We start from the raw sequence: 23,065 nt of genomic DNA on the forward strand, positions 1-23,065 counted from the left end.
AAGGGGGATATAAAACATCCCTGTCTGCCTCCCTCCCCGCCGCGGCGGGTCCCCGGGGCACGGACGGAGCGACGTGTGGAAAGACGGAGGGATGGAAGGGCGGTGGGCGGACGGAGGGATGGATGGATGTCCTTGGTGGGGGGCGGCCCCTCTCCCCTCTCCCCTCCTCCCCGCCGGGCCGGGCCGGGCCGGGCGGCTCCGCTCCCCCCGCGGGGCCGCTCCCGCCCCCGCTCTGCCGCCGCATTTAACGGGGCTCGCTGCCGCCGTGCCGTGCCGTGCCGTGCCGTGCCGTGCCGTGCCGGTCCCGTCCCGCTGCCCGGCCATGGCGCGCCCGCTGCCGCTGCTGCTGCTGGCGCTCGGGCTCGCCGCCGCCGCCAAGTCCCCGTACCAGCAGGTCCTGCAGCACAGCCGGCTCCGCGGCCGGCAGCACGGGTAAGGGGAGGCAGGGAGGGGGGAAACCTCTTTGAGACCCTTTTTTCCCTACGTCTGCCCGAGTCCCGGCGGGAGCGGGCGGCCGCGGGGGATGCGCCCGGTGCGGTGCCGCCCGTGCCGCGCAGCCCCGCGGGGTCTTTGCGCGGGCGCGGAGGCGGCGCCGAGCCGGGGCCGTGCGGGCACCGTGGGGAGCTCTCTCGGTAACCGCTGCTTTCGTTTCCTTCTCTTTCATCCCCTGGTAACTTTTTTCTTTCGGTAACTTTTCCCCCTTTCCATCACGAAACTTAGTGTTGCAGATGTCAGTTCAGACCCTTCAATGCTTCTTTATCAGTTTATCTCTGTTAAGGAAAAAGGGGATAAAAATCCCTAGATATTGAGCCATTAAAGATCTTATGGAAATAATTCTAGTTTTTATTAATTTGTAAGAAAAAAAAAAAAGGGAAATCCCTTCAATGTGTCTGTGGAGTCAGCACCGACTTACTCTTTGGCTGGAAACCTCAGTTAGTCTTAGAAGTTTTCTTGACAAAAATAATCACTTATTTACTCATAAACCTTACAAGATAAGGCCTATGGAAAAATGCATGTAGACCTCTCTTGCTTGATACACAGCCTGTTACAGAGTGAGTACTTTGAGTCTTCATTAATAGGCAGAAAAATAACCCTGTGTTAATAGTTGTTCCCAGTGTTTTTAAAATGTATTAAGAATTAGGAATGGTAAAAGGATGAAAGACCTTTCAGCTGGCTTCCATCTCTCAGGATGGTGACAGTGATTGAGTTGAAGCTTCTGTTTAAGTGCGTTGCTGGAAGCAGGGTCATGAAATGCTTTAAATAAAAAAAAACTCCCAAGATTTAAATATTGTGATTTGATACATTCTCTGGCAGGGATCGGTCAGAATTTATGACAAGGGATGTGTTGTTTGTATGCCTGATCAGGGACACAATCCAACAGGCAAGTTCTGAGCTGATATTTATTTGTAATAGGTCAGTAACGCCAGAATTGCAGTGATTTATGTAGAAATACAGTGAATCTTGTTCACCATCTCTGTGTGATGCAAAATGAAGTAAATAGTTCTGCTGATAGACCTGAGATTGAAGTTTGTTCAGGCTGAGTAAGTTAGTGCAAAGCAGTGCACTCATCTCTGCAGAGAGAAGCTAGTTACGTTTCTCCCTGCACGATTACCAGAGGCACTGGGTAAGATGTGACTCTGGTCCACTCTGGTGCCCGAGATCTTTGGAAAACACAAGGAACTGGAATGCCAGAACTTCCATCTGAGTTGAGATAAACCCAGTGTAGCTGACCACAGCTCTTTGCTCACTGCTCCCACTCTGATGGAGAGAGTGATTTATACCAAGCTAACTTTTGAACATACTTGGAATTTTGAGCATTGATTAATGATGTGCCAAAGAGATACAGCAGCACAAAACCAGCCAAAAACATTCTGGATGTGAGGTGTGTTGCAGGAGCCAGCTCCAGAGGGATGTGCAACAAGCACTGCCACCCTTCGCTGTGAGCATCCCCCACACCATCAATGCCCCTATTGAGCTGAGGGCGAGTTGGGAGGCAGAGCTTGGCTCTACAGCAAAACTTGTACGTCTTAATTAACTTTTTTTTTTAAATGAACCAACTCAAGTCATTGAGAGGAGCTGAAAAGTGCATAAGGAACATTAACATTTGAAGATGAAAATGTAGGAGTGCTCTTCCCAAACCCAGCCAGCTTTGTGGGCACAACGTGCTGCTGGGGAGCACCGTGGCCACAGCCATTGCAGGTATCTGGGGCTGTACATTAAGTCCTGCTTTTCTCAGCCACTTCCCAAGGGCAGCCCCTGTCCCAGCAGCTCCCAGCTGCTGCTGCCAAGCAAAAGGCTTTGGCTGAAGGGGAACAATAGGCAGTTTTATCCTGGAGTCAGCGCGGCTGGCTGGGAACGGCATGGCAGAGGTGATGAACTCCAACGAGGAGAGGGAAGAGTGTTGACAAATTAATTTTAAGCCAGACTGGGCAAGGAACCAGAACATGCAATGCGGGGAGCCGCTACTACAGCGTGCCTGCGGGAATCATTGATAACACAATCCTGAGCAGGGATTTTTCCACACTGAGGAAAAACTGGAAAGAAGTTTTCCCCCATAAGTCAGGGAGGGAGGAGCAGCCCCGCAGAGCTGCAGTCCCAGGCAGGGAGGAGGGAGCAACGAAGTTAAGTACTGTCCTGGAGGCACAAGAGTTTTCTTGGCAGGCTGCTCCTGGGGATGTGGGGGAAGTGATCAAACAAGTCCTTCAGTAGCCAGGCTTGTCAAGATGAATATTAGAGGGATTGTCCACTGCCGTCAGCCAGATGCTAAAATCGAGGCAAGGTTTGGAATTTCGATGTAATTGGAACCATATTTCGGCACGGCAGGGCCGGGTGGCCAAGGTGGGCTGAGTCAGAGAGCACAGACGTCTCTCTAAGTGATGATTTGGCTTGGAAATTGCTGAGTCTGGGCCAGTTTGCACCAGCTGAAAGTTTGGTTTTGTGATTTCTAACCTTTTTTCAGTAGGTTCTTGCTCCTTGTTCCCTGCCTTATATACAGAAACGGAATGAAATCCTTTAATGAAGAAACAAGCTACCATTACTGGACGTGGCAGTAATAAGATAAACGATGAGCTGAGTCTCCCCAGGTCCCACAGGTCCTCTCTTTCCCCTCGGGGCGGGATGAAGGTGCCTGGGACACGCAGGGCCCTGCGGCAGCCGCACCAACAAAGGCTCATTGAAGGCAAGCCAGGCTCCCGCGGAGGCTGGCACTGGAGTCAGCCAGCGTATAGGAGACCCTCAGGTTAATTCATGCTAATGATGGCAGGCTGGCCCGGTCTGGGATGCCGCTGAAAAGTAAGCACGGCCACAGGAGGACTTGGTGGTTGGGCTGCAAACTCTGCTTTTGTTCACTTTGGGGGGCAAGCGGGCAGCGCCTCGGTCAGACGCAGCGGGACACAGGCTGTTCTCCTGAGCACATCAAGACCTTCACAAGAGCATCTCCAGACCCCATTGGGAGTGTTGTTTGTGCAAATGAAAATTCTGCCTTGGACAGCACAGAGCACTTCTGACAGGCTGAAGTGATGATTTATGTGTTTTGCTTAATTATTTGTTTTCCCTTCATCTGCTTGGCAGCCAATACTGTGCATACTTTTAGTGATGCTGCTGCAACTGGGACATGGTGGTGGAATTCAGCCTCAGCTGAGCTAAGCATCCTCAGCCTGCTTGAGCATTTGTTACACCTCTGGTCAAGCCCAGAGGCAGTTGATGGCCTTGCAAACCAGATCCATAAATCATATTTTTTGTGCTGACCACGTTTTGCCTACACACGTAGCCAGGGCTGCTGGCCACAAACCACAGAGATGGTGAGCCAGGCAGTGCAGGGAAATGCTGTGCTGGCCAAACCATCAGCAGAGAAATTCCCAGCTCCAGCTTGACCACATCTCTGCTCACGGTGATACCACTTCTTAGAAAGCTGCAGGGCGGCAGTCGGCTCTCAGCAGGGTTACTCACACATGGAACACCAGCCACCAGGTTTTTTGGCTAAGGAGGAGCTCTTGGTACCTTTTGGGCTGGTGCAGCCCCTCTTGATCTGTGCTGTCATATCTGGTGTGTTGAAACAGGGGAGAGCAGTGCCATTGCTCCTTTCCCCCTCATTCAGCTCAGCATCCATGTCCAGAATTTGCTGAGTCTATCATACAGCCAGAGTTCTGGGTTTGATGCAAGTCTGTAGACTGATCAATATCTGTCTTATCTTTTTTTATGTCCTAGATAATAAAATAATGGTTTCTTTTGCAAGGATTTGTATTATTGCATAACTTTCTTGGGTTTTATCTGAGTTTTGAATTTTAAGTAGATACTCACCATGGAAATTCTGACCAAAGGATTTTTACTTAATTTCTTTATATTTTGATGAGAGGTGGAACATGGAAAAAAGTCAAGAATTTGTACTCAGTGAAGAAAGAGACGCTCTGGCAGAGTCAGGAGAGATCTCTTTCACCGCTTCCTCCACTTCATCATAGTCATTGTAAGCCTAAATTGAGCAAGTTGACTTGCAGCTCTCAAGGTTTCCTCCCTTGCCATCCCAGCAGGGCTTTCCAGGCACTGTCAGGTGGGGTCTGGCTGTGTGTTGGGGGTCAGCATTGGAAGGAGGGAGGCTTACAGGACCCTCTCCTGCTCTGTTCCCTGCAGCCCCAACGTGTGCGCGGTGCAGAAGCTGATCGGCACCAACAGGAAATATTTCACCAACTGCAAGCAGTGGTACCAGAGGAAGATCTGCGGGAAGTCCACGTAAGTCTCTGAGTGCCAGACAGGGTCTCCCCAAAGACCCCCTTGTGGAGGTGGGTGCTGGGCTGCAGAAGCAGACAGCAGATGTGGGATGTCAGAGCCCAAGGTGTGTGGGTCACATGTGTTTGTGTTAAAAATTGTTTTAGCTTTTTACCCCTTAAGAAATATTTGTTTTTCTAAAACACTTTGATGTTAAAAATGAAAAGTGCCACGTAAACGTAAACCCTGATGGTTTATTCTAATTGCATTTCTATATATACTTATACAGCTCTCTGTGCTGTAATGAAGTGTGTGCCAGATGTTTTCTAGTACCGTCTGTCCCCATGATAGGCTCAATGCTGCCTAGATTTAAGAAATAAAAAAGGGGAAAAAAAGGCAGCCTGGAGCTGATGGATATTGGAGAGAATGTAAAATTCATCTCCATCTGTTTGCTTTGGAAGGGAAAACAAATAAATGGAAAGAGGTGTCAGCTTTAGCCAACACTCTCTGACTCCACCAGGAAAGTTAATCAGACTTGCAGGCCAATTCCACGTCTAACATTGCAAACAATAATATTCAAGTAGCTGTTGCATGAAGAATCTGTGTGAGCAGCCTCGGGACATTCCTTTGAAAGATGCAGTCAGCAGATAATTAAGGCTATGCATGCTTGACTATCTGCCAGGCTGTAGAGCAGAAGCAGAGAATCTTTTCCTTGCTGTACTCCAGGCTGGGCTTTTGGATTCCCTTGCTGGCCCACAGCATGGACCATCACAACCCAGGCTCAGTGCAAAGATTCCCTGAGCAGTCTGGGCTGTGGGATCAGAGCTGTGGGTCAGGTCTCATCCTGGATCTGCAGGGTCAAGAAGAGAGAGAAGAAAATAATCTCATTTGTTTCCCTCATGGCTCAGTGTAAATTGTAATTAGATTTATAGCAACATGCTGTTCTTCACTGCAGCATTGGGTTGCCATTGTTGGTTTAGCTGTGACACCTGGCTGTCAGGATTCATGTGTGCTGCTGGTGTGGGGAGGAGGGAAGCAAACCAGGAGACATGGCTGTGCACAGCTTTTGGCCTTTCATTGTACTTCACATGAATTTGCCCTAAGGAGGAAAATTCTGTACTTCAGGAGGATGTATTGCTGCCTGTACCATGTAGTGTGCATGTACCATTGCTTTCCTTATGTCCAATTGTCGTTTCAGAAAAAAAAAAAGGAGAAGCAATAATGTAAAAACAAGCAACCAGATTCCCTCCCCTTAATTCTACAAACAAAATTTTGGAAAGGCTTAGCTTGGGTGATTAGAGTTCAGGCTGTCATCTTGGCTGAATAATGGTGCTTCTTGACATGAAATGGACAAGTTGCCTTTCATCATTGCCTTTTCTGATAACAGAGTAGCTCAGTACGTCTCCAAAGAAAACACGACTCAGCTGTGGATGTGGGAGAGTTCTGCTGCTGTGGTCACTGAAAGGCAAAGCAGCCCAGCCATGGATTTCTTTAGCTCTGAAGCAAGTGAGAAACTAACCTTATGTAAACCAAGTGTGCAGCTGTATTTGGCACAGACAAACCCATCCACTTATCTCGAGGAGGAGGTGGAATAACTGGCATCTGGCAGTATTTCATGATTTCATTTGAGGAGACGGGGTGATCTCTTCTACCTCATTTTCTCTGCTTTTACCCAGTGTCTCACCCAGTGATGCATCACTGAGAGAAAAGCACACAGACCATTAACCTGCATGTTAACCTATGAGGTAATCTTTCCATTATCCACAGAATTTGCTCACTATTCTTTGCTTTACCTCATCTCCACAATGGGTGTTATTGTCTTCTCTCCTCCCAGTCATTCCTGAGCCTGGGCCCTGCTTTCTCCTTTAGCAGTGCTGGTGCAGAACAAAAGACACGTGCCTTGACTCAGATTTTCCGGGGGGCCCTGGGACAGCTCTGATTACAAATGTTTGCTTGAATGGCTCCCACTGGACGTGGTGTGCCTGGCATATGGAAGCAATCAGGAGTCATTTGGGCTATAAAGGACAGGATGCATTATGCTGTAGCAGTCAAATTCCTACAGCAGTGTCAGGAGTCTGATGCTGTGGCGTGCTCAGCTGTCAGAACCCACGAGATCAGGTGGGCACAGCTGATGGTGCTCAGCATGAACCTCCAAACTGGCCCTTCCTGTTGGACTAAGCTGGCCCATGAGAGGTTTTGAGAACACCCTTAAATCCTAGAAAAAATCAGGATTTGGTGCATTTATCATAACTGGGTGGATCCAGCCTTTGCTTGGGATCTCTAGTCAGCAGTCCTCTCCTAAAGCTGTGCGGGTGGTCCTTTCACATGCAGGGGGATATCCCCCATCAGCCCCGGGGGGATGGTGGAGCTGCATAAGCAAGGTCATTTTCTCCTCCTCCTGAAAGGTTTTTCCCACCTGAGAGCAGCAGTTCTGGGGAGAAGACACTTGGCTCATCTCATCTACCACGTTTGACCTGGCTGTTTTCCCCTGTATTTGTTGAAGGGTCAATGGTGCCACAAGCTGTGAGTGTTGCAGGTGAAAATGCCTGGCTCTAGGACGATAGGTTTGACTGCTTTGGTTTCTTTCCTTTTCCTGCTCTGAGCACTTTTTCAAACAGGTAGTGGGAGGGAGGTCAGTGAGGGAGCAGGAACTGCCGAGGAGCAAAGCTGAGCTCCTGCAGAGCTGGCTCTGAGCAGGGAAATTCATCCCCCAGCAAGGAAGGCAGAACAGTTGCTGCAGCCTGTAGCACAGCTTCACTCCTTGTGGAAGGATCACATCCTGCATGGGAGGCTTAGAGAGACTGGAGCAGCAAGGAAAGCCAGCCTGAAAAACACAGATGTGCTTGGTCTGGAGTCTTGGCTCAGTGTGCCTCACCTTTGGGTGCTGCTCCAGGCTGGGAGGGCTCAGTGACCTGGGGAGCAGCAGGAGCAGTGCTGAGCTCCTCTGTGGCTGCTGGCACAAACACAGGGGTTACACCTCGGTGGGGAGACTCTGGGGGCTTTGTAGATTTGATGGTTGGGAGGCATTTTCTGGCCCACAAGGGTGGAGTAACTCCACTGGGGCTGTTCATGCACAATGGAAATTTTAATTCATGCATCAGAAGGAGACTTCTACCTCTTTATCTGCTTTTTTAAATTTTTTTTCTCTGCTGAAGTATTGGCTCACACAGTTACAGATAAATTAGGTAGAGGATTTATGTAGAGTTTTTATCTTTGCTGATGAAGTGAGATAAGATAGTTGGCAAGAAGTCTGACACTGCTTTGATTTCAAGGAGTGCTGAGACAAAAGTGTTTTGGTAATTAGGTAACTTTCCACTGTTGGTTATTCCAAAGTCAAAGAAATAGTTCATTAAGAGTATATTTTCATCATTTTGCCTGTGTATTTTATATTTTCCTCCTTCCCTTGTGCACTGGACTCATTCTTCCAGAGTTGGGGTTACAATGGAACTCATCTCCACACACTGTTTTGTCTTGAGAACGAAGGCAACTCATACATTTTGGTTTTGATTATTTTTTGAGGAATACCCCATTAATAGATTCCTTTTTTTACCCCTTTTAAATTAACTTTCCTTTTTTCATGTGATGTACTTTCCTCAGTTTAGAAAAAAATTACTGGCACTTATTTTAGAAAAACAAAACATATGGGCTTTATTACAGGAAATTATTACAAATGGATCTTTTTTCACTAATATATGCCTAAGCTTATTTTTATTACCTTGAAAAATGCACTTTAAATTTAATTTCAGCTCCTAAGACTGCAACAGCAGTGGAACAATGACTAATAAAAGCCTAACTAAAGGAGCTTTCTTCTGCAGGCAGACACAAATAGACATTAAAGAAATAATGTTTCAAAACCAGAGGCTAAAAAACTATAGATTTGACTTGAAATTACTCATTGAGGAGGTCAGGAAATTGTGGTTGAGGCGTTGCAGGGTGGGTGACAAATGCCCTTTGTGTGAGGGCAGTGCTAAACTAACCCACATCGCGGGCACCGCTGTGTCCCGGTGCCTGGGCTGTGGCCCCTGAGCAGACAGCAGAAGCAGGGAGGGACTGGGCAATTCCAAAGGCTTTTGTGCAGAACCCACGGCGTGGAGCAGTGGCTGGGAGGTGCTCAAGGCAAGTTCTCCTCCCTGGGCAGCAGACTGTGGCTCTCACCCAGTTGGAGCAGGATGTGTCAAGACCAGCCTCCCTCCCCCATGGATGTGTGGGGGAAGGCAGCACTGAGATGCAGAGCATCCTTCAGCCACGGCTCTGCTGCTCCTCTCTGAGGTCTGGAGGTGCTGCAGGACCAGCTGGGGACATGCCCTGGGGCTACTCTTGAGCAACCCCTTCAGTGGTGCCTTTGTGTGGGCTGAGTGGTCTTTTGTTTCCACCTGGTACACCAGCCATGGGAGGCCAAATGCCTGAAGCTGAAGCTGTGAAGCTGAAGCTGAAGCTGTGAAGCTGAAGCTGAAGCTGTGTTTTATGACCCTCATCTCTGGCTCCTTGTAGGTGCCACCCTTGGCTGAGCACCTCTGTGTTCCTCTGGCCCTTTGCAGCAGTTTGGCAGAGCTCGGAATGGTGATGTGCCAGACACACACCAGGTGATGCTGAAGGCCACCTTCAGAGGGAGGGTGAGACAGGGGACTCGAGGGAGTCCCTGCCCAAGTGGAGCTGGCCCCGTTTCTGCCCTGGTGCTTCTTGCCATGAGCTTCCCTTCCTGCTGGAGATGCCCACAAACCCAGTGAAAAGCAGGAGGTGCAGTCATGGAATCACAGAATGGTGTGGCTGGGAAGGGACTTCAAGAACCATCCACTTCCACCCCCCTGCCATGGGCAGGGACACCTTCCACTTGACCAGGTATCTGCATCCCTTCCCTGTGCCCTCCCCTCCTGGCAAGCACCAGGGGCAGCTCTGAGCCAGTGTGCCAGAGGCTGTGTGCATCCATGTCCTGCCCCTTTGGAGCAGCTCATTAATCTCCAGTTGATCTGTAAGTAAGGCTTTTAAAGCCTTCATCAGCACTTTGGAATGATTTCTCTTTAATCAGCTCTTCATCTTTGATTACAGGTCCGAACCAAGGGAACTGTCTAGACTGGATTTAGTTTCTAGGGTGAAAAAAAGCAAAACTGGAAGTAGGGGAGGGAAGTGGTGGGGGGAGAAAGTGTGTGTTTCCAATGAACACATGACAGGGGGGCTGGGAAAGCAGAGCAGCAGGGTGTTAAGATCTCCAGTAGTCAAAGGAAGGGATTGCTTTAGGCAAACTCTTTCCCACATGGAATATATAATGTCTAGACAATCAGTCTGGGTTTGGTTTGTAATTCTCTTAGGAAACCGTGACACAGAATTTATTTGCTTCTGTCACACAAAAGCAGGTATTTGTTTCACTTTCTGGCTCTTAATTACCCTGAAGAATTCCCTATTAAAACCCAGGCATTTCTACTGTTTGTTAAAATGATGACAAATATCTGAAGCTGGAGGATTTTCCTCTCTCTTTGAGTGAGTATGCTGACCCTTAGCAATACAGCATCCTGCTTGCTTAAATTCATCTAGGAGCACAGAGGAAATGCTTGTCCTTGGAAGAACACCTATTCCCTGGGAATCAATCAATCAGGTGGCCTTGTAACTTTCACACCAAGCATAGAGCAATTGGTGAAAGAATCCCCTGGGAGAAATAAGCAGGCAACTTCTGGATTGATTTTTTTTCCCTTTTCCTTTTTTCTTTTTTTTTTCTTCTCCCTCTTAATATCAAGCCAATTGTTTCCCATTGAGCTGCAGATGATGGATGCAGTTTTCAGGCAGCTCTTGCTTATTCAGGGTCTGCAAATCAGCAGGACAGCCTGGGATGGTGCCTCTGACCCCTTTGGTTTTACAGGGGGAAAGTGCTGCCAGTCAGAAGGAAGTGCTGCTCTGAGGCTGCTCACAGGGACACAGCTGAGCTGTGGTACTGCCCGGGCTGCCTGTGGATGCACATCCCACCCCTGGTGGAGTTTCTCCTGGCAGGGCTTCTCTTAAGTCCTTGTGCCAATGCACGTACCTGAGAACAGGGTTCTCCTTTCCCTCCAGGTCTGTCTTGTGGGTTTTGCCGTACGTAAGCAAATAGTTTCTGGTGGTGGACTGAAACAGGGTGAAAAGAGAGGGAAACACTTGGCTGGTTTGGTCACACAGCCACGGTGGAGCTGCGGGTGTTGCCTGAACAGTGATGAGATGTGACAGCAGCAGTCAGCCGAGGAGATCCCCAGATCCCATGGGAAATGTGCCCAGATGAACCAGCACTGGCAGTCTTGTTGGGACTGTGGAATCAGTTTCCACCCACCATTTGTATAAAGTCTCCTGAAAAGGGTATTTTTGAAAAGAAATTTTGTCTGCTTTTGTTCTGTGGAGAAACTGGCAACATGCAGCCCTGAGGGAGATGAAAGTATGGTTAGCCTTTTGTTGAAGTCTGTATTTCTAATGGAGAGTCTGCTTGGAAACATCCCCAATATGGATGGACCAGAATTATATCAAGTAGAGAAAAAGCTGTGAGACACTGCTGGTTAATCTGCTGTATCCATCTCTTATTGCAGAGTAATCAGTTACGAGTGCTGTCCTGGATATGAAAAAGTTCCTGGAGAAAAAGGCTGCCCAGCTGGTAAAAATATGTTTGACATTTTTTAGACTTCTTAAAATTATACAGCTGCCTAGTAAAGGGAAATGTTAGAAAATTGCTCAAAGTGGATTTGATTTTTGCAATTTCTGCACAATATTGCCATGAACAAGTCCAAAATGGACTCAGTGGAGCACCTGCCAAGAGTCAGATCAGCTCCAAAGCATGTTAAATGTTCCAGACAACTTAGAACCTTGGATGTAATTGAACTTAATCGAGCATGGGAAGGCCATAGGGAACTACTTATTCCAGCAAGTAATATATCTGTATTGGAAATTCATTCAGAGGAATGATAGAGTAATAGACAGCTCTGCCAATCTCTGCTCATTTTTATTTTCACAGATTTATAGAATGGTTTGTATTAGAAGGCACATTACAGTTCATCTGGTTCCAGCCCCTGCCATGGGCAGGGACACCTTCCACTAGACCAGGTTACTTCAAGCCCTGTCCAACCTGGCCTTGAACATTTTGGCAAGCATGGGGTTAGCAAAATTTTATTTAGGAGAAAATACAGTTGATATTGGGGGGGAATAAACTGGGTTTATTGAAGAAAGTCATATTCTGATTTTGCTTTCAGAACACTTCATTCCACAAAAGTCTGATGCCTCCAAGTTAACCACATGGGCTGGTCAATGGACTCTGAGACCAGCAGTGTCCAACACCAAATCCCAAAAGCCTGAATACAAACAGGATTGGGTGAAAGCAATCAATATCTTTGCTTGCCTAAATCACATTTGTATAAACCCAGAATAAGTCCATTCAAACTCACCAGCTATGCTTTAATTCAGCCAGAAGGAGGAATGATGTTTTTGGGAACTTAACCTTTTCTTCTTTCAGCTCTGCCACTTTCCAACATCTATGAAACCCTGGGAGTAGTTGGGTCTGCCACCACACAGCTCTACTCCGACCGCTCCAACCTGAGGCCAGAAATCGAAGGACCCGGAAGTTTTACAATTTTTGCTCCCAGTAACGAGGCCTGGGCATCCTTGTCTGCTGTAAGATAATTCCTCTGCTTCCTCTGATTTTCCCTAGTGGAGAGCCAGCTCTGCAGGGGTCTGGCAGGACAGACATAGAACTGATAGAGGAAGGACTGTGGATTTCCAGGATAGTTTTCATTGTACTGGTTCATCAGCTCCAGAGCTTTGCTTCTGAAGGATCCCATCACCAGAGATGTGGATGTAGAAATCCCCTCATTCAGCTTTCCCTGCCTGTTACCATTAGAGATTGAACTGAGACCTGCAGCAAGAAGCTTCCCATCACTTACCAGTTTTCTTGTTGACCCTTACATTGCCATTCTGTTTGTTCTTAATTTGTACAAATAGCCAGTCCCAGATGGAGCCTCAGTTAGTCCCACATGACTGTGTCCCGTGCTCAATTAGATACACATTTCCTTTACATTCATTTTGATTTTCTCTTTCCATGTTGTGTAATATTTCCCCTCCTTAAGTGGTCACTGCTGTCCTGCTGCTGCTCCCATCCCAGCTGAGCATCCCTGTGAACACGAACAACTACTAAGGCAGGGAGGGGGGATATTTATGGGTCTCACCACTGCCAAGTTTCTGTCCCAAATGCCCCAGCATAGCCCCTTGCAGGGATGATGCTATTGGGAAAGGTCTTTTAGTGTATTTGTCAGTGGCCCTTTTGCCTTAACTGCTCATTTCAATGCAATGATCCCACTCTGGAGCTGCAATCATCCCTTTGTGAGACAAGGACTGGGTGTCAGAGCTCTTGGCTGCTTTTGTAAGGCAAAAGATAAAGATTTCAGAAAGCTGAGCTCTTAATTTACACAAATGGCATGAGGCTGAATGAATCACTTAATATTCATGCCCACACCCCCACGCTGGGAGCACCCTGGGAGCAGCCAGACCTCCTGGTACTCTCTAACAGATGCCTAATTGCACTCAGTACTGAAGAATTGATTTTTCTGATTTTCAGGAAACTCTGGATTCCTTAGTGAGTAACGTTAACATTGAGCTGCTCAACGCCCTCCGCTACCACATGGTGGACAAACGGGTCCTCACGGATGATCTGAAACACGGGACCACACTCAACTCCATGTACCAGAACCTGCCCATCCAGATCCACCACTATCCCAACGGGGTAAGGCACTCACAGAGTCACCCTGGCTCAGGCTGGAAGGGACTGCAGTGGGTCACCTGGTCCAACCTCCCTGCTCAAGCAGGGTTGTCCCAGAGCACAGGGCACAAGGCTGTGCCACATGGTTCTGGATGTTTCCAGTGAGGGAGATGCCACACCCTCTCAGGGAAACTTGTTCTAGTGCATGGTCACCTGCAGTAAAGAAGTTCTTCCTCATATTAAACCTACCCACAGCAGGCTTGCTTTCCAGCTGCCTTGCAGCTCCTACACTGTTCTGGGACCTCCAGGACTCTGTATGCTTAAGTTGACAGCTATTGATTCAAGATGCATACTATGAAGGAGTTTGAAAAGAATATTTTTAAGCAGTTGGTCTCCTCAATGCTGTTGCAGGGCAGTTGCCCACGCTATCATGTAACTGCTTGCCCAAGTATTGGTTCTGGCTTACTTTCTTGGTCTTGAGGGTAGACAAAACCACTGATGATTTTCAAAGCATTTTAAGCTTGAAATATTTCAAACATTCTTGATAGAACATTCTCACTTTTGGTGTGTATTTTAAGGAAATACAACTCCTGCTCTTGCTGACTCAATCAAGTGCTCGCTGCATTTGAAATAGAAAAGCAGCAGGGGCTGCTTTACCTTCTGGTTTTAGTGCATGTAACGCCCATGGGTCTTTCCCTCTGCAGATTGTGACTGTGAACTGTGCCAGGCTGTTGAAAGCCGACCACCACGCCACCAACGGCGTGGTCCATGTCATCGACAAAGTCATCGCCACCACCACCAACACCATCCAGCAGATCATTGAGACTGAGGACAGCCTGGAAACCCTTCGGGTCAGTCAACACATGGCTGCTCCACGTCTCCTTAGAGATGCTCAGGCATTCCACTCCCAATGAATTGTCCTGAAGAGCTTTGCCAGTGTTTTGCGCTGTGACCCTGGAGCTGCTGATGAAATCCTTGTACCAATGTAGCTCCTTTTGATTTAGGAAGAGAAGCATTTGCTATCAGTGCAAATAGGGTTTTATGGCAATAATTGTCACCCTTTTATGGCTGCTCAAAAAATAGAGAGACTGAGTCTGTCTCCTCACTCTTGTAGGGCAGTCTTAGCCTTTGGAGACGTTAACTGTTTCAATTTGATGTGTCCTGTTTTATTTGCCTTGGTATTTGCCAAATTAAGGAAAATGCACAGGGGATTTGCAGTTAGCCAGCTGTGGGTTCTGATCTGAATTATTCACTGGAAGTAGTGTGAGCCTTTCCAGGCATATCTGGGTATTCAAACTAGCTCTCAGTCTTGCCAAAAAAAGGGCTCTTGTACTCAAATTTCTGGAACACCAGAGAACCGTGGGGGTGGGTCAAATTTTTAAAGGGACCAAAGTGCTGAATGAAGCTATTCAGGAATTTTTTTAAGTCCTCTGAAATTATAAAAGCCTTAATAAGTCTGGCCCTTAGTGTGTCCCTGGACAAAGTTCCTGACCTTTGTATTCTGGCTGAATGTGTTTTTCCCTCTTTCCTTATGTCTGTGAAGACTGCTGTGGCTGCATCTGACCTCAGCAGCTTGCTGGAAAGCCAAGGCCAGTACACACTCCTGGCTCCAACCAACGAGGCCTTTGAGAAGATCCCACGAGAAACACTGAACAGGATCCTGGGAGACCCAGAAGCCCTGAGGGGTAAGTGCTTGTTTACTGAGGATATTGAGAGACTGAAGAGTATTTTTCAGTTCTTCTAAATTTTTTCTCAAGGACAAGTCAACAGTTCTTGATACACTCTGATAATAGCTGCACTAAACAGATGTGACAGAATCCATCTTTTTTAACTGGACAGCCAAGCTCCCTTTGGTTGTTGATGTGTAGACATAGTAGATATGGATGAGGGAGCTGAAGCAGTCCCTTTTCTGAGTTTTCTTTTACCACTCTTCGCGGTGATGATTTCTATTGATCCAGCAAGATGCAAGAAAAGTAAAATCTAATCAATGTAACTTCCCTGATAAGTGAGTCAAGTACCCACATTAAGCCTTTTGAAGTTGGCAGAAGTGTATAAAAAGTGACTCTTTTTAGGCATTTTATTTCACAGGCTGTGGAATTAAAATCAGCTCAATTTAAAAATGACTGCATTTTATGGAGTACACCCTGGCCACTGAACAGGATCCCTGAAAGCTGCAATACTTTCATAGCTGGTTTTTGCAGCTCACTAAGGCACCCTCCTCTCTCACAGACCTGCTGAACCATCACATCCTGAAGTCAGCCATGTGTGCTGAGGCCATCATTGCTGGCCTGACCATGGAGACTCTGGAAGGAACCACCTTGGACGTGGGCTGCAGTGGGGAAGAGCTGACCCTCAATGGGAAGCCCATCATTGCCAACAAGGATGTCCTGGCAACCAACGGCGTTGTACATTTTGTTAATGAGCTGCTGATCCCAGACTCAGGTACTGGTGCCTCTCTGCAGCATTCTTTCTGCTGCTTGTCTTTTGTCTGTTTTGCCAAGGAAATCCTGGATTTAGAGGGCATAGTGATGAGTGAATAACCTTTAATGCAAGGTTACCATGTGTTGCTTTTCTTTTCAGCTAAGACTGTGTTTGAGTTGGCACAAGAATCTGAAGTTTCCAAGTCTACAGACCTTTTCAGACAAGCTGGTCTCAGTTCTCATCTAACTGGCAGTGAGCAAGTGACCCTCCTTGCCCCAGTGAATAATGTGTTCAAAGGTAAACCAGGGATTAAATCCCTTTCTTCCATCAATTTGGGCCACAGATCTCCTTCAAACAGTTTTCAGCCAAATTTCAGTGCACAAATATGCAAATCCTCTCTCAAATGCCTTGAGGCAGTGGCATCTAGGTTTACAATTTAAAACTGATGTGGATAATGCTCTGTATTTGAATGGTTTTTAGTGTCTCAATAGCCATTTTCAGTGAATCACTGGTTCTTTCCATACTTTTTTGCTGCAGATGGACTCCCTGTTATTGACAGCAACATGAGAAACTTGCTTCTGAACCACATTGTTAAAGACCAGCTCTCCTCTAAATATCTGTATCATGGACAGAAACTGCAGACTCTGGGGGACAAGGAGCTGAGAGTTTTCGTGTACCGCAATGTGAGTCCTCCCCATGTGCTGTGCTCCGTGGGGCTGGGTGATGCTCAGTGTTCTAATGCTACAGCTATCGTGTAAAAAGTGGAAATGAGCATTGTGGAAAGTACCAACATCTCTCTTTTGAAGCATATTCTAATGAAGCCTTCTTTTCTGTGATTGTGTTTGCAGAACCTTTGCATTGAAAACGCCTGCATTGCTGCCCATGACAAGAGGGGAAGGTTTGGGACCCTCTTTAGTGTGGACAAAATGTTGACTCCTCCGACTGGCTCAGTGATGGATGTTCTCAAGGCAGACCATCGCTTCAGGTGACCTTTCTGCTCTTCCCAAGTGCCAGTTAGAATCAGAACAGCTGCCAAAGCAGTTTATATTTAATATGGGTCGTAGTCATGACAATGTATATGTTTTTTCAGCATAGAAGGATCATCCAAAACCATGGCCTCTCTAAATTACAGGGAGTGAAACTTCAAATAACCCTCAATCAACTGTGAGGCAAGAATAAGTGGTTCCCTTAATACCATAAGAATCTGGCTCTGAAGCCATTTCTGCCCATCAGATCCACTGTAGCCAGACCTCTCTGACTCCCCATACCATCTGGTCCCCACGGAGTCAGCACTCCCAGGTTGCTTTGCCACTTCTCAGATGTTCTGGTTGGACTCCACAGGCTCATTTCCTCCCTAACCACCATTTTGGCTATTTGATTTGCTGGACCCCAGCAGGATTTCACAACTGTAACTCCCCAGCTCTCTCTTGAGCCCAGCATGCTGCTGACCAGTGAAGCATTTGATGCATGTTTGCTTTGCAGTACGTTGGTGGCTGCAATCCAGTCTGCAGGGCTGACAGAGAACCTGAACAGGCCGGGAACCTTCACGGTGTTTGCTCCCACAAACGAAGCTTTCCAAGCCATGCCCCAGGGGGAGCTCAACAAACTGCTGGGTGAGCATCTCCAGAACATTTAGGGGATGAGCTGCTGTGTGTGACTGCTGTGATACCAGGAGGAATGGCCAAGTTTCTCTGCTGTATCTCATTCTTTGGCTCTGTCTGTTGGAAGCATGAACTTCCTACCCAATGGATTGTATGAGCAGAAGCTGAGGATGCAGAAAGTGGCACTGAATTCCCCAAGTGGGACTTATACTGCCTGTGTTCTTGGAAGATATGTTTGTAGTGTGTGTCATAAACTCACTGTGACTTTTAATTTGGCTGTACTGGTGGTGTAAGTGAGATAACTCCCAGATATTTCTAAAAGAACCAGTGAGGCCTCTGCCTTTTTCAAGGATAAAAGAAGTGAGAATGTGACTCTAGACAACACAGGATCAGGGTGTCTGCAGTAAGTTTTGCAAAGAGAAGACATGATCCACATACAGCCTCAAGTTACACTGTATGAAATTTAAGTAATAGAAGGCTGGGGCTGTTTCTCCTTCTCCATGTACATTGACAAAGCAGGAGGTCCAGTCTAATCCTGGGAAGCCAACAATGTACCATTCTAGCTCAGATGAAGACCAGTATCCTGAAAAGCAAAGGCATGCAGGCTGGGTGTGGAAAAAAGCACGGGGATGTTTAATAACTCCCTTCTGGATAAGCAGTGTGATCTTTTATTTTGTTCATGTTGAAAACTGGTTGTGGTTGGAAACAATGTCAGGTATTTGAATGTAATGTCTTCTTGTCATTAAAACCCAGCCAAACATTGATGTCATAATTTGGGAAGCATCTGCCCGTGGTAGCTGGTTATCCTTTTAAGTGCAGGGATGAGGAACCAGTAATATCAGTCCAGTCTTAGGCTTAATATATAAATATTTCAGAAGTGTTTTGCAGCCATTGTAAATGGCTCCAGGAATGAAGATTCCCAGATGTAGACACTTCAGATGTTCTTTTCTCACACAAATGTTTAGCTTATGCCTCTGATGAAGAAGTAGATTGTGCTGGTGAGGATGTGCAGAGTGAACTATGGCCACCCTAGGAAAACCATAATGGAAAAAAGCTTGTATACAGTCTTTGAGAGCATTGAAAGAAAAAGTCCCCCTTGCTGAGGTAGCTGCCTTGTGGATGGAGGCCACCTTTGCACTAGCTGTCTGTAGGGCTTGTCCGTGACTCTGTCTGTCTGTGTGGCTTGTCAGTGGCCCTGTGTCCTCTGAAGGAGAAGATGAAGAAGTGCTACTGGCCTGTGTTGTGCACGTCAGCACCTCTTCTGGAAAACAGATGGTGCAGGGAAAGCACCTTATCTTCCTAAAATCTGTTTCAAAGCACAGCTGTATGAGTAGAGACTCAGTGGGGTGGGGTGGTATCAGGGCATCAGTCCATGAGGCATTAGTGTCACTTCTCCTGCACTTTTCCCCTTCTTACCCAGCTGTGAGGATTGCTGCCGAGTGACACTGGCCTTGGTGACATTTGAAAATACCAGAATGCCCTATCTGCTTCCTTATTTCACATGGGTCTTTCCCCACCCCATCCCAGACTTCCCTGGGAAGTGAAAGCAGCAAGAGAAGCAGGTTCATTCTGAGAAGCAGGTTCTCACTTGGCACAGTGAGAGAATGAGGGATGAAAACCCAAGAAAGAGAGAATTCATGTGTAGGGCAGGCTTGGTAGGTACCAAGGTGGGACATTGGGGGAGTGTCCTTCTGGATTTGGGAACCTGACGTGCCCGGGCAGGAACGGCCTCAATGCCCATACCCGGTCCTTCTGCCTGCTTTTTGGTTTTGGTTTATTGTTTCAATTTTACATTGCTCTTCACACTTTCAGACAATTGTGGTGTTTTCCAAGTAATTCCATTCCAGCATGTGAGATATGGGAAACAATTGCTGATGCTGGTTTGCAGATGTAAAGGTTTTCTTCCCGCAGGTAATGCCAAGGAGCTTGCCAACATCCTCAAGTTCCACGTGGCTGACGAGATCCTGGTGAGCGGCGCGGTCACTGCCCTGGTGAGGCTGAAATCCATGCAGGGAGACAAACTGGAAGTCAGCATGGTGAGTCACCTCAGATGGGCTTCTGTGGTCAGCAGGGCTGTCCAGTGTTTGGTCATCCATGTCATGGACCAAAGCATGTCTGTGCTCATTTGGATGGTGTGGGAGCATCTCCTGAATGTGTGCACGGTGCCACCAGTGTTTTCTGGGCTGTACTGGAGGGACAGTTGCCATCATTCAGTTCAACAGGCTGGAAGAATGAAATGTGGTTTGCTTCAGCTTTCTCCCCAGAAGACCAGTTGTAAATGATTTCCAGGAGCTGCTATAAATTTAACTCTGAGTCATGGGGGGAAAAACATAAATAAATGAAATGAATAGCTTGTTCAGCTAACATATCTTTTTGTGTAATGAAAATGATCTCTGCATGGGCTCCCTTAGCGCAGCAGAGTTTATTTAGATATATAATTTCATTTCAAAATCTCTGCACTACATAAGGGAATGTAGGATCCTCTACTGAGGAAAAAAAATAATTTCAGAAAATAAGCAGTCACGGCCCACTCTATGCATAAGAAAGCACAATGGGAAAAAAAAAAATGGAAGGGACTGTGTTTCCAAGTGCATTGAATTGGCCAGTGTGCATCCTGGACTCTTCCCATGTCCAGTGCTGCTCTGCCCTGTCCCAGTCCCATCTCCACAGCCATCCCCCTGGCAGGGTGCTGGTGGATGTGCTCTGCTGCCATGGGACAGCATTCCCAGCCAGTTGCACTGAGGCAGTCCAAAGCCTGCCAGCCATTCCAGGACAAACTGCTCAGGCTATGATTTGTCTTTATAGTCTCCTTAATTGGCAAGAGGAATGAAAATGCCCTCACCCATCCAGTATATGAATGAATGCAAAGTGAAGGTTTTTTTTAAATAACATTGGAAGTAACAGAAGATTCTCATCTTCTACATTTTTATTTTTTCTTTTACTGAACAGAAGAACAACGTAATACATATCAACAAGGAGCCTGTTGCTGAAAGTGATATCATGGCCACAAATGGTGTCATTTATGCTGTGAATTCTGTCTTACAGCCACAGGGTAGGTCCATGGCGAGAAATGTCCAGAGCAACCTTGTTACAGCAAAACTGCTTTGGGAGGGATTGGGGACATGGGGCAATTGCTTCAGTTTGGTGAGGAGAGATTAGTCTGTTGTGGGATTTTCAGCAGAAAATAGTGGAAGGAAGCAGCCTGCATGCTCTGACAAGTATTTCAATGCTCTCAATGTCCCACCCTTAGCTTCAAGGCCACAAGAAAGAGGTGACGAGCCTGCAGATCCCGCATTAGAGATCTTCAAACAGGCATCTGCATTATCCAAGGTAAAAGGGAAAAACCTCTCACTGTAAAACTGCTGAAATCGCATTTTGATAGTAATTATTGGAAGATCATGTCACATTCATATGCTGACTTCTAAGGAAAGTGAGTGTATGTGTTCCATGGAATGATCCACCCTCTCTTCTTGCATGATTTAATAATACAAGAAATAATAATACATTTTGTGACACAAAGCTTCAGTTTGCAGCACACTGTGAATGTAACCTTGGCATGGTACTATTATATATCAGCTTCCAATAATGAAGAGCCACCCATCCATAGCTTTTGGAGATCCTTTTTTTTAAGGATAACTCTATTGACATGCAAACTGTTCTTATGGCTGTTGGAGTGTTGCATTTATGCAAACCCTGTGCTTTCTTTCCATGCAGGTTTCTCAGAGGAATCCTCGACTAGGTAAAACAACTTCTCCAGCTCATTTCTAATTTCCATGTGTCCCCCATCCCTTAAAGAGAGGTTTCTCCTGTTCTCTTGCTCTAAGCAAGATGCAGCATGACTGGGAGGAGAGGGGCAGGGGGATGGTTTGTGTCTGCCCACCCAACTTGTTCTTCTCCTTGGCAGCCCCTGTTTACTCCCGGATACTGGCGAGGATGAAAGAGAACTCGGGGGGACTCTGAGCCCATTGTGAGCAACCACAAGTCAGTGCCTCCATCCCATCCACTCTGGCTGACAGCTGAAGAGAAGGACAGAACCGTTTTTAAAAACCAAATACCACCCTTAAATTTATTTTTGTTTGCAATGAAATGGATAGGAAAAATGAAAAGCCATATATATGTATATATTTTAAGACCATTTTTATTTGGTTTTGACTTTAAAGTTCCCAGACCAAGGAAATGTTTTGAGGTTTTTTGTTTGTTTTGTTTCATTTTTGTTTTGTTTCTTTTTTAAATAAAATTATTCCAACTTTCAATTTTTTGGACTTGATAGATACATCCAAGGGCCTTTTATTTTTTTTAAACAAGCATGTCCTTCCTTCTTCCCTTGGATTTTAAAAGTCTTCCATGAAATTCTGATCTACAGGCTTTTAACAAAATTCTCTCTATTGACATTGAGAAAATTGCATAGTTATAAGCTATGGTTTGAAGTATTTTCTTTTTTTTTTTTAACTGGGGTCTTTTTTTTGCCTATGGGTTATAACTGTGCTGCATTTTGTTAATGAGATTTAAAATGAGAGTTCTCCCTGGCTGAAGCCTTCCAGTAAATGATTAATTTTTAATAATGGTTGTTTTTTAATAAAAATTAAAAATAAAATCAAAAATATAAATATGAAAAGTGATGACAGTGCTTGGTTGGGTTTTTGCTTGGTTTGAATTGTCTGATGGCACCAGGTGATCAAACCTGAGCATTGCGAAGGAGGGGAATCAAATTTGGCTGGATCAACATTGATGGGTCTAACAGTTATTTGAGTGGAATGGCAGAGCATTTCTCCTCTCTCATCCTGGCCTGGCATCATTTTTTGCTGGTGCTTTCATGAGCAGTCACTGTCACTCTCCAAGGAGCACAGGGCAGCCATGCACATCCTTCCTGCTGGATGCTCAGCCACCTTTGCTGGCAGCTGGAGCTCAGTGCCACATTCCGTGCTGCCAACAGCATTCACTCCCCATCATGGCTTTAGATTCACTCCCTGGTAGTTATTTCCTTGGTGAAACCCAGGAGTAGGAGGCAAAAAAGAGAAAGAGGGTGTCAAGTGCAGAACACAAAAGACTCTGATTGTTTTGCTTGCTCTGGCAGAGAAATACCCTTATAGTTCTCCTTCTATTAATAGCCCAAACTGAAATCCCACACGCTTGGAGTCATCTGCATAACTCAAATGTGTGAAAAATACCCAGCTCTTCTTCATGACTCCTCTCCCCACCCCTCTCATTTTTATTTGTTATTTTTCTGGCATGATACAGTCCTGGTATTTCAGGCTGAGGAGGAACACTTTCAGCCACCTAATCCCAGCAACCCAAGGCAGATTAGTTGTATCAGGGGATTGGATTTTGGGGGAGGCTCAGCTTCTTGCTGTTAAACTAATTACTGCTCCTTCCAAAGCCTGAAAAAGAGGGAAAGCCATGTCAAATCTGCTGTTTTATTTTTTCTTCCTTCATAATTGAGAGATATAAAGTCCTCACAACTTGGAAAGGTGGAAAGTAGGTCTGCTCCTCATCTAGGTGAGAGCCCCTTGTTTATAGCTTCTTGGCATCTGGCTTGGTGAATAATTGTTTCATTGCAAAATGAAGCCACTTGAGTAGACAGGAGTAGGGGAAACCGCTTAGATGAGCTTAATAACCATGAGCAGTCCCATCTGCTGAAACAACA

General features: G+C 46.4%; 1 protein-coding gene across 1 annotated transcript; it reads left to right on the plus strand.

Annotated features, from left to right (window-relative positions):
• The first annotated feature begins 277 nt into the window (after positions 1-277).
• On the plus strand, positions 278-22,040 carry TGFBI (transforming growth factor beta induced). Its single transcript, XM_053991445.1, has 17 exons — positions 278-432; positions 4,627-4,725; positions 11,244-11,308; positions 12,161-12,318; positions 13,259-13,423; positions 14,104-14,250; positions 14,943-15,084; positions 15,629-15,841; positions 15,980-16,117; positions 16,358-16,503; positions 16,669-16,805; positions 17,303-17,433; positions 19,333-19,457; positions 20,371-20,473; positions 20,672-20,751; positions 21,136-21,160; positions 21,326-22,040. The coding sequence occupies exons 1-17, from the start codon at positions 323-325 to the stop codon at positions 21,379-21,381; spliced, it is 2,040 nt and encodes a 679-aa protein (XP_053847420.1). The 5' UTR covers positions 278-322; the 3' UTR covers positions 21,382-22,040.
• Positions 22,041-23,065: the final 1,025 nt, after the last annotated feature.

The sequence above is a fragment of the Vidua macroura genome, chromosome 15, assembly GCF_024509145.1.
Source record: "Vidua macroura isolate BioBank_ID:100142 chromosome 15, ASM2450914v1, whole genome shotgun sequence".
Taxonomy (NCBI): Eukaryota; Metazoa; Chordata; class Aves; order Passeriformes; family Viduidae; genus Vidua; species Vidua macroura.